This window comes from Lactuca saligna, chromosome 5 (genome assembly GCF_052625555.1).
Source record: "Lactuca saligna cultivar CGN05327 chromosome 5, ASM5262555v1, whole genome shotgun sequence".
NCBI lineage: Eukaryota > Viridiplantae > Streptophyta > Magnoliopsida > Asterales > Asteraceae > Lactuca > Lactuca saligna.
Genome location: NC_136421.1, coordinates 247,152,370 through 247,165,226, shown reverse-complemented (window position 1 = coordinate 247,165,226; position 12,857 = coordinate 247,152,370). Strand labels below are relative to the sequence as shown.

Genomic DNA, 12,857 nt, shown 5'->3' with positions numbered 1-12,857 from the left:
TACTAAATCCATAGCTACCAGTGTCTAGGTACTAAGTCAATAGCTACCAACGTATATCTATCAGGTACTAAGTTCATAGCTACCAGTATTTATTCGATAGGCACTAAGTCCATAGTTACCAATGATCATTCATATCATCTTTTATCTCTCAGCATTCATCTACCCATGTTATACCCAACATATTTGTAGATATAAAATACGTATACAGTTTAAATCATTTAAAACTTGTATAAAATCGTTCATCAAGCATAGATAGCAAGTATACAGATAATATGCACACATAACACGTAGTTTATATAAAATACTTCATATTTATGTGTAAGATGAAAGGGACCATGCACTCACCTGAAAGGTGATGACTCAGCACTCTGACAACGCTTCGATACTCTCAAATCAATTTTCCTTCGATAAAACCTAGTATCAATACCACTAGGGTTTAGTCTAACGATAACCGTGACAAATTAATAGTCTGACTATTATTACTATTAGATAAGCGTTAAATGATACTTATATAACTCATAATAATAGCCCAAATAATTATTTTAAGGACCTAATAACATTACTATAATTATTTGAAAGGTATATTAAAAATTGCGTAAGCGTAGCTCACTTACAGCGGATTTTAAAAAAAACCGGGCTTTGCTCGGTGCAGCATTTCGAAACTGAAAGACCCTTTTTCTCGGGACTCCGGGAGCCATAGGGCTTCCTTCGGGAGCTAGGGGATTTACTTAGGGTTTAGGGGTGGTTTGGGATCCTAGAGAGTGAAAGAAACTAGAGAGAGAAGTGATTTTTGGTTTGAAAATGCAGGCAGCCTCGGCCTTCTTTTATAGTTGCGAGGGTCTTCACTACGCTGGGGCATAGATCCGAAGTACGCAACGCGTACATCCGAAGTCGTACCTACGTGTCGATGATCTGCTGGGGCGACGAGGGGGAAGTTGGACCGAGGAGGGGTTCGCGTACGCAGCGCGTTCCGATCTCGGACGTTGGGTGTAATGCGAGGGTGACGTATCCTTCATCCGAAGCGAGACCGCGCTTAGCAAGCGATGGCTGAGATTTGGCCACGTCATCGTATCTAGCAACAGCTTCGCAATTTTTCCTTTCCGAATTCTAAAAATCATAACTTTCGCATACGGGCTCCGTTTTTTTACGTTTTTTATATCCATGCTAAGGAGGGAACGTACTCTACAACTTTCATTTAGACTCTGTAGGCTAATTTTGACTTTATTTTAAAAGTTACATTATTAACAGGCCGGGACAGGGTTGGTCCATTAAATTCTCATAACTTCTTCATCCGACATCCGTTTTCGCCCATCCTTTTCTCGTGACGCTACTCTTAACGAGATCTTCGATTCTCGTTTAGGTCGTGTCGGCTAAGAACCGCTCGATCTATTATTCAAATTTTGGGTTGTACACTGCTAATCCGAAACTTTGAAAAATCATAACTTCCTCATACGAAGTTAGATTTGGGCGTTATTTTTATGGACACTCTCGGTTTAACGTATTCTACGACTTTCGTTTAGATCACTAAGTCTAAGGTGTTGGTTGTTTTTTCTAAAAAAACATCTTCTGGCCTCTTATTATTGCGTCGCGCAGCACACGCGCATCATTTGATCCTTTGCAGCTGTTTGTTTTTCAAAAGATTTCTGACTTAAAACTGTTGTGCGTGTGCTGCGTGACGCAGCACGAAACCAGCTGCTTCAATGTTTATACCTTTTTTTTTTAACTATTTGTTTCAATGTTGTTTTTTTATCAATGTTTATCAATTAAAAAAAAATTAATTTTGTCATTGTTAATTATACTGCTAACATTTTGTTTTTCATAATAATATTTCAATTGTTATTCTTTTATAGCTTAAGCGATTGATATTATGAAGCTCCTATAACATTAAAAAATGTATTCATATAGTATATAATGGCACAAACAAATAGCTTCGTGTTTTGCTTCAGTTTCTATATTTCCTACCCTCTTTCTTGTTGAAAGTTTTTTTTTTTTTTTTTTTTTTATTGTAAACATTAATATGTTTTCTTGGTATAGTTGTTTAACCCTCTTTCTTGTTTAAAGTTTTTTTTATTGTAAACATTAATATGTTTTCTTGGTATAGTTGTTTAATTGTTGCTTATATTTTTTACATTTCTTAATTAATTTGGAGAAAAATACAAAAAAAAAAAAAAAAAAAAAAAAAAAAATATTATTATTAAAATTTAAAACTATTGATAAATATTTTGAAAAGTAAACTTAGTAATATTTTTTTCAAAAACACCCTTTGTAAAAACTCCTTATTTTTCTATTTAATGCTAATATATAAAAAACGCATAGGGATTCCAACAATTGTCAAGAGTCAATTGTTTTGTCTTTTATAACTTTAGTAAACCTTATAAGTCGTTTTTTATTACTTTAAGTAAACCTTATGAGTTTTTTATAATGTAGTATATATATATATATATATATATATATATATATATATATATATATATATATATATATATATATATATATATATATATATATATATATATATATATATATATATATATATATGGGTAAAGTGAATATACCTAACAACCTTATATAAGCTTAGGTACCTAACCTCATCAAACTACGTGATTTTGCATTAAATTTTTATTGCAATCATCTAATGTTCTTAAATTTCATCCCTAAACTTGATTTACTTCAAAAAAATTTGAAAATTTATCATTATATTTCTCCTACATCCTTTCATTTGTAGCGGTAGGATATGAAGCTCATTAGGTGGTATTCGATAGAAAAACGTGATGTAAAAGAAATATATTGTTGAAAATCCAAAGATTTTGGAAGTAATCAAGTTATGGGGTTGAAGTTTAGGAACCTTAGGCAATTACAATGTAAATATGATACAAACCGATGTAGTATTATGGAGTTAGGTACCTAAGCTTATATAAGGTTGTTAGGTATATTCACTTTACCCTATATATATATATATATATATATATATATATATATATATATATATATATATATATATATATATATATATATATATATATATATATATATATATATATATATATATATATATATATATATATACTGAAAAAGTTGCATGAGTCAGCTGGTTCATTTATAAAGCAAGGAAACCCACCTCGCACCTCTGATTGGTTACTTCAAACTTAGCCATGGCTTCATCTTCTTCCGATCACCCTGCATCCTCTTCGCAACTCTCCTTGCGAGGAATACCCGGCAGCTATGGCCTACCTTTCTTCGGACCGATCAAGGATCGCTACGACTACTTTTACAACCAAGGCCAGGACGAGTTCTTCAAAACTAGAATCAAGAAGTACAACTCCACCGTATTCCGCATCAACATGCCGCCGGGGCCATTCATCTCCTCCAATTCCAAAGTCGTCGCCGTTCTTGATTCCAAAAGCTTCACCATCCTCTTCGACAACGATAAAGTCGAAAAGAAAAACATTCTCGATGGCACCTACATGCCTTCCACCTCCTTCTTCGGTGGTTACCGAGTCTGCGCTTTCCTCGATACCACCGAATCTAATCACCATGCTCTCAAATCCTTCTTCCTCTCGTTCCTCGCTTCTTCGCACAAGAAGTTTATTCCATATCTCCGTACGAGTTTGTCGGAACTCTTTGAGAATCTCGAAAATGAGATCACAGATAAGAAATCCGCTCATTTTAATAAGCACAGTGATAACCTGGCGTTTGACTTTGTGTTCAAGCTTGTCACCGGAGTTCTTCCGTCTGAGACGAAGCTCAACTCGAAAGGTCCTGGAATCATCACCACCTGGTTAGCTCTTCAGCTAGCTCCGTTAGGAACAGCAGGGCTTAAATACGTTCCGGGTTTCCTCGAAGACATCATCCACACAGTTCGGTTGCCGTTTTTCTTGATCAAATCTGGATACAAGAAGCTCTACAATGCCGTTTTTGATTCTGCGTCGTTGTTACTGGATGAAGCTGAAAAGTTGGGTATGAAACGAGAGGAAGCTTGTCATAATTTGGTGTTTCTGACAGGGTTTAACGCGTTCGGCGGGATGAAAGTTCTGTTTCCGACTCTAATAAAGTGGATCGGATCTGGCGGAGAGAGTTTACACCGCCGCCTTGCTGAAGAAATCAGAGCCGTCGTTAAGGAAGAAGGAGACATCACTTCCTCTGCCTTGGAGAAGATGCCGTTGACTAAATCCGCTGTTTATGAGACTTTGAGAATCGATCCACCTGTTCAGTTCCAATACGCCAAAGCCAGGGAGGACATCGTGGTGGAGAGCCACGACGCGGCGTTTCAGATTAAGAAAGGAGAGATTATCTTCGGATATCAGCCGCTAGCCACCAAGGATCCGAAGGTGTTTGAGAATCCAGATGATTTCATCGCCGATAGGTTCGTCGGGGAGGGAGAGAAGCTGATAAATTATGTGTACTGGTCGAATGCTAGAGAAACAGAACAACCGTCGGCAGAGAACAAACAATGTCCGGCGAAGGACCTGGTGGTGCTGTGCTGCAGGCTGATGTTGGTGGAGCTTTTTCTCCGATACGATACGTTTACGGTGGACATCGGGAAATATTCTGCACTCGGGACGCCCGTCACGATTACGTCGTTTAAAAAAGCCACCTAATCTTAATTTTTTTTTTCTTCATGCATTTCAATTTTTTTTTTTTTAATATCGTGTGGTATATTTTTATATATTTGTTCTTGTATTTTAATCCAAGTGAATCACGACTTCCTTAAGCTTTAAAGTAGTTTTTAATTTTTTATTTTTTATTTTTAAATTAGCTTGAACAAAAAAAAATCCGGTTTTGATCTTAAATACTATACTCCATTTCCAAAAATTATTTAAACTAGTTTTTAGATTTAAGGGTGTTTGTATTGGCTTTTAAAGTGATTTTTGACTTTATCTTTTACAAAAAATTCAAAAAGATGTTTGGGTAAAATAAAAATAACTTTTTAATCAATTTTTGCTATACTGTAAATTTCAGCTTTTTAAAAAATCACGAAATGGTGACTTTTCCTGAGTTTTCAATAGCTAAAACATTAAATTAAATTTATAACCTCATCTAAAAGTTAAACATGTCATTTTTAGTCCTTTTTAATCATTTTAAATGTAAAAGTTAAACCAAACATTTTAATTTTTTATTTTTTCCTTTTAAAAGCTAATACAAACATATTTTAAAAAACAACTTTTACAAAAAGTTCTTTTACAAAAAGGACTTTTGCCTCATAAAAACTAAATCAAACACCCTCTTAATGTAATTTTACAACTTTAAAAATTAACAAATAATTTATTACCTTTCAGTTGCAAGCTAATTTTGTTAAAACATCATCATAATAGTATTTATCATATCATTTTAAGTAAGAATAATATTTGTTTACAGTTAAAAAAATAGTGTAAACATATTTTCAATAAAGTTTATTTTAAAAAGATTATTTTCTAAATCAATGTAAAAAATGTATATTATATGTTTAATAATCAAATAAAATATATAAAAATTTGATATTATAAATTAGAATAAGTTGTTAATATATATACAGATGAATTTATATGCCGACGTTCTGATCAAATATATAAAATTCCTCTCTTGTTTATTGGTTTACAATTAATGTGATGTAAATTTTTTTAGTTTCCTTCTTAATATCTTTCAAATTTTATGTTAAATGGTAAAGAGAAAACCATAAATTTGGTGTGTGTATAGTTGGCCGATTTCTATGATTATCGTTTTCGTGATTTTAAAACTGCAAATTTCATCCTTTTCATAAGATTTAATTTTGTTAATAATCAAATATCATTCAAATCATATGAACAAAATTTGTAGTTTTCTTAGTAATTAAATAATCTATATATGGTAACTTCATATCTAGTGGTTTTAATCCTCTTCAATTTATTATAATACCCGCCTCAACCTAACCCATGTCAAAACTCAAAACTACCCTACCCCACCTTATGTATTTTAATTTTAAATTTGATTGGTTGAGTTAATTTAAATTGTCGACGAATCTTTAAACATTACGTTGTTGTATTTTTCAGTGAGATCCTTGTTAAATGCTATGTTACGGTTTCGCACCTTGGTGCCACCTCAGCAGGGAACACCGCCCTCAGGGTGCAGTTTCCTGCATTGAGATCGCAGTGCGGCCTTTGAAGACCGCGAAATTTGATTGGTGGGTCAAATTTTTGACCGTTGAACGCAATTTCGTCTTTTTTTTTTCCTATATATATACACATATCAAACTTAATTTTTTTCACAACACAATCTTCTCTCTCTCAAAATTTTTTTTTTTTTTTAAAATCACCACTCTCCAAAAAATGTCATCTTCTTCATCTTCTGAAGAATTTCAGACTATTTTTGATACCGCTATTGCGTGTGTTCAAATGGCGGAACAAACATACAACGTTGTATGTAACAACGCAGCTGCAAGTTCTCAACAGAGAACATGAAGATACATTTACAGAAATCGTGAAGAAGCCAACCAACGTTTGGTGCAAGACTATTTTGCAGAGAATGCCACTTACCAAGGGTATTATTTTCGTAGGCGCTTCAGAATGCTCAAAGGTTTATTCGAACATATAGTTGAAGATGTAACGAGGGAGTGCAGTTTTTTCCAACAACGCTACGATGCTAGAGGTACACCCGGTTTCACTCCGTTACAAAAATGCACGACCGCACTTCGTCAGTTAGCATATGGCATTCCGCCTGATGCGTTAGACGAAAGTTTTAGGATGTCTGCTAGGACAGCACGAGACAGCCTCCATTTTTTCTGCAAAACTGTCATTCAGTTTTATGGTCCAAAATATTTACGTAAGCCTAGACGTAATGACATCTTGCAATTGCAAGCTCATCATGCTAGTGTGCATGGGTTTCCTGGAATGCTAGGAAGCTTAGATTGTCTCCATTGGGCATGGGAAAATTGCCCTACAGCATATCATGGGCAATTTACACGAGGTGATCATGGTCACCCAACGGTGGTACTTGAAGCAGTTGCATCACAAGATATGTGGATTTGGCATGCTTTTTTTGGTTCTCCTGGTTCGATTAACGACATCAACGTTCTTAACCGTTCACCAATATTAACAACATATACGATGGATCCGCACCAGATTCTTCTTTTCAAGTGCATGGAACACCATATAAGTATGGTTATTATCTGGTCGATGGAATCTATCCTAAGTATGCTGTGTTTGTTAAGTCGTTTTCAGCTCCACATGGTTCTAGACGAAAGAAATTCAAGAGAGCTCAAGAAAGAGCTAGGAAGGATGTTGAGCGTGCTTTAGGAGCTCTGAAGATACGGTGGTTCATACTGAAAAAACCAGCAGCTTATTTGGGCGAGGAAAAACTTCAAGAAATCATGTATACGTATATTATATTGCATAACATGATTATTGAAGACGAAGGAAGAGCGATATGTGCGTTTGACGAGGAAGAAATAATACCAGAGACACAGCCAATAGAAATTGGTGGCGAAGAGTATATAAACAGAAGAGCAGAGATACGTTGCACTGAAACATTTCATAATCTTCGCAATGACTTGGTGGAACACATTTACGGGGTTCAAAACATTAACCTTAATTTGGATCCACCGGATGACCCCGAAGACGAGTTCTCGGAGAACGACTTTATGTAGTTTCCTTTAGTTATTTTATTTATGTTTTTTTAAGTTTATAGGGTTATTTAAATGTCATGTGTGTGGTTTTTTTTAGTAACGCAATGTACTGTTTTTTTTATTTTCAAGTAATGAAGAATTATGTTTTTTTTATTAAAATAGAAGGTATATTAAATTAAATTAGTTAAAAAAAAGAAGTTTTATTAAATTAAAATACTTAAAAAAACAAAAAAATAAAAGAAATAAAAAGTGTGGCACCACACCCTCCGTAATTTAGTGTAGAAAAGGCGAAATATATAATAATAATAATAATAATAATAATAACACAAGATATAAAAACTTACACAAATGGTCACTAAGGTATAGGGGTGGTTTCGATGGATCAGTTCGATCCAATCCAACCAAGTACATCTAAATTAATTTCGGTTTTTAAAAAGGAATCTAAATATTCCAGATTATATTCAAATCCAATCTGATCTAATCAAATTATAATTCGGTTGGATTAGTTTTTATAATTCAGTTTTAAAAAACCAGAATATTTGAAAATGATATATAATTATAATATTATCAAATTTTACAGAAGAAGCAAAACCAAATTATTTAATTGTGATTTAAAATTTATAAACTACTAAGAATGTATATTCTAATTTAATATTTAATAGATAATTTTTTTTTGAAAGAAAATACATATTAAAATTTTTTATTGGGTGAAATTTTTTGAACCTAATTGAAAAAATATATTATAAAGATAATAAATAATTATAGATGTATTAAAAAAGTGGTAAATTATTATTCAGTTTTTTGGACTATTCATTTCTTATTTTATGGACCAAAAATGTTCCAAAATTTAAATATAATTCGGTTTTGTTGAAAACTAATCCAAAAATCTGAATATTCGAACCAATAATCCAATCCAAATTGTCTAATTGGACAATTCGGTTTTTATCAAATAGTGAATATCCCTACTAAAGTATGCTAAATCGAACAAGCTGAGTCAATTTTTTTTCTCTTACACCACTAATATTTAAGGTGGGATTTTCTTAGAGGAACAATCCCTCTACCAATGACGCTAGGAAAGTATGTTAACCCTCATTACATGCTTGGCACACCAAAGACATTTTAGTCTTTTTCTTTGTAACCATCTAGTGTCTGCTAACACTCCCCTTCAGAGTCGTAGTCACGATGATGATAGATAGGGATGTGTTGAGCCATATGAGATGTTTGTATATAGTATACTTTTTGAGAAATAGTTGGTTGGAATTTATATATAGTACACTTGCTTGCTATGTGGATAATATAAGTAAATGTCTGCATTCATGAAACTTATCTTGCACTTGAGAAATGTTTATTTGGAATTGAAATGATTTAAGCATCCTTTATGTGCATATCACTTTGGATGAATTGACTTGATTGTTCCTGCACACCTTTGGAATGAAATCCTATTTTGGATTTCTTTCGGTTAAGTTATTCTGCTTAGGGGTGGACTTTGCAAACCCATTTCATGGTTACATATAGGATGGTCACAAGTTTCCAAAATATTAGCTAAATTTCGGGGACTATAAATAGCTTTTAGATGTGATGATACCATTTTATTTGTGTCATTGTACCATCGGGACCCTAGAATGAAACAAACTTTTTTTAGTGTAGTGAAATTGGGTTGGGACTCAAAGCACGTGCATTGCATATCATGTTTGATATGGATTTGATTACTTCAAATTCCTTTTAACCTAATATATGTATATTTATAAAATGGTTTCGAAAAATATATTGGGAGTTATGATTTAGGAATCGGATTGTCGCCATTATCCAATTCCATTCCATAGTCTAACTTCGGATTACTCACGAGGCATTCCAAGCCGCATGATACTATTTTAATATGTACATAATCAAGAAAAACATATCCTTGAAAGTTATAGTAGCTTGGATTATTAGAAGACCGCAAGTTATGTAATGGTTCATCTTTAACTTATTTTTTGTTCTAAATGTGCATCCTCATATATTAAAGTTTCAAACTTAAACTATGAAAATTTATCTTTTTTGACCTAAATTCAGCAATATCATTTTAAAGTGAAAATGTTTTAAAAGATAAAAAAAAAAAAACTTTTGACTCGTAGAAGGGTTGTTTTATAGTCAATGCTACATGCTAAATATGATGGAGATACAAGGAAAGGACTAATAGAAGTGTTTAAGGAATACGGTTGATCAAGACCCAACACCCACACTGATATGATGAATTCGTTTGTATCATATTATGCGATCTGATAAATTGCGTTGTATCACATTGTTTGATTTGTGTTACCATTATGGGATTGGTCTGGTTATTGATAACGTGATTGAAATGGATGGTGGCATAGGTTCCGAATTTAGATCCATGGTACATGATGGTTAATGCCCCTATACAGGTGGATGGATGGTATTTGCAGATTCTATTTATGCACATTATGAATATCTCTTTTTCTGTCCACTTTGTTTACCTCTTTGATGTATGGCTTTATTGCCGTAAATGAGTTTAATGATAGTCATTTCCTTTTGTTGATAGTTTTTTTGGTTGGTTTGTTGTAATTGTTCTCCCATTTCCTTTCTTTGAGTAATTTAACTGATACGTGTGTCTCTTTTCCAAAAAAAACATCATTTGATATTTATAGATTTTGTATATGATGTTGTTTATAAACAATACCACAATATATCATTGATTAATAAAATATGGTATGTCTAATTATAATAAATACATGGCATTATATATATATATATATATATATATATATATATATATATATATATATATATATATATATATATATATATACATAATGTTGTTTAGTGTGTCAAACCAACAAATAAAAAGGGATAAAATCATAATAAATAAACATAAGTCGTTGCTAATATGTAAGCTAAGATAGTATAGAGTAAGCAGGGTCAGTTCACAAAGATACGAGACTTAATGTTTAACCATGTTTTCATACATCACGGTAACAGTTGTTAAAACAATGGGGGGTTTTGTTGACTATATTAAACTTCATAAGCAAACAAATTAAGATAAAATTCAAGATTTAAAGAGATATTTTCAATTTCAAATCTTATTAAAGCGATATGGTGCAAGATGTAATGTGACTTACATTTCTGTTCAATCTAGATTGATAACTAAGATATTAAAAAGCTCTAATATCTCCAAATTGAAAAAAGTATTTTACTCAAAACATTCTCTTTAAGTAAAACTTCATTTAGTTGATAAAATCCAAACAAGCTCTTAGATTAAATAACTAAAAGACCTTAAGTTCATGCAATTGTTACCAACAATGTTCAATATTCCTCATATTCTTGGGAGTATGAACAATTAATCTTTGATTACACTAGTTTTGATTCCATTGAAACCAATTAAGTGTTTGTCACTAATTACAAAATCATAAAACATGTACAAAATTCATAATTTGACTAACAGCCATGATATGAACCCTAATTCATTGATGTCACACCCCCAAACCGAATTGGCGGAAACATTCGAGGGTGGAGGACGTCATGTATAGTATCATAACAATGCATAATAGTAAAACAAGCAACAACATCCATTGCATTAATAGAATAGTTAAATACATGTGTGTTCTTTGGTAAAGTTTAAATGACACCAAAAATGTATAGTCAAAATAATGACGAGTCTTGAGTCCACTTTGTCCTTCAAAAGTTGTGTGTGTGTACCTGTCTACTGGTTCCCTGAGAATACAAGTTAATTAGAAAGAGAGTATCAGCGTAAATGTTGGTGAGTTGATAAGTGTTTAGTGACATTTGTTTGTAATTAAAACCTTGAAATGTTTGTATTTAAAAACTTGAAATATTTGTATTTAACACCTTGAAATGTTTGTAAAGTTTTCCCAGAAAATCCTATATTTCCTGCTTATAATGAAATGCAGCCTTCTACCCGAGGCCCGATTGTTTGTATGGTTGTTCTCATGTAAAAATGTAATGTTTGTATATGTACTAGAAATGGTGTAGTAAGAATAGTAGTACTTTATATCTATATAAAAGTAGGTTTTCCTATATTATCACTATCTTTTATTAGGAAAATAGTATGTTTTAACCCAGCAGGACCACTGCTGAAATACGAAGTGGGAAAATGAAGATGCATAGTCGTATTAAATGTACTATACGCTTTAGGGAGTCTTGTTGTCTTTTAAAACCGGTTTGGTTAATTAAAGATTTAAAATGTGATGTAGTTGTAACCATGCTGACTGACGGCTGAATACACGACGACCTTTTGACATCGAAAATAGTGAGGTGACATTTTGTCACCCCTTGGCCTTACCGGTTGGGACTGTAGCTAGCAGTCGGGGTGTGGGAGTGTCTGTCCCGTATAGATCTATACACATAATGCCTGCTCTCCCTCCAGGAGAATTTTGGTTACAAATGTGATACAACAATGTATTGTTGTATCATGAAGTAGTATTTCACATTCTAATTATCATGTTCTTTCTGTACTTGTATGTATATATATATACATATATATATATATATATATATATATATATGTATGTATGTATATGTTCTTTCCCGTTCTTCTATATGTATATGTATATGTTCTCTTCTGTTCTTTGTATATGTTCTCTAAACTATACCTATTATAGTTTACTAATATGTTTGTTTTGTTCTCGACTTATAGAAAATACTCAATTGTTCAGCTTAAACAATTGAGTTAAGTATAACTTTTAAAGATAAAATTTTATATTCTTATACGTATTTAGCATGTATAACTATGAGTTAATCAACAGTTGGACTAGTGTATCCTACCCTAAGCCCACAACCAAACAAGGAACAAGAGTCAAGGTTATCAGCAATAGTCCTAAGTCCATTAAAGCATACTTATACACTAATACATAAATGAATATTATTTTGAAAGTAAAAAGGGTTTAAAAGTAGTTTAAAAAAGCGTTTTACAAGAAAGTCTAACAATGTTTAAAGGTAGTTTAAAACGAGATATTTGACAAGTATATAAATGTTTATACTAACACAAATTTAATTGTGTTCAACTTGTATCCCTCCCCCCCCCCCCCCCCCCCCCAAAAAAAAAAAAGCATTTAAAACAATTAAAAGATTGATTGCAGGGGTATGAACTCACCTGTAGTGAGTGATTCGAATGTAAGATCTATATAGGATGCTAAGTGTCAAGTGAATCCTCGAGCACAAACGGGTCCTATTAAGCATATAATAACACATATATGTATATAATTAGTGTATATAACAACTAATCATGAAGGGAAACAACCTTATGGACTAATGAACAGTTGAAACT

General features: G+C 32.5%; 1 protein-coding gene across 1 annotated transcript; it reads left to right on the top strand.

Moving 5' to 3' along the window:
• Nucleotides 1–3,076: 3,076 nt before the first annotated feature.
• LOC145047267 (allene oxide synthase 3-like) lies at nt 3,077–4,719 on the top strand. Its single transcript, XM_078995519.1, has one exon. It carries the CDS (start codon nt 3,153–3,155, stop codon nt 4,596–4,598), a length of 1,446 nt encoding a protein of 481 aa, XP_078851645.1. The 5' UTR covers nt 3,077–3,152; the 3' UTR covers nt 4,599–4,719.
• The last annotated feature ends 8,138 nt before the right edge of the window (nt 4,720–12,857 follow it).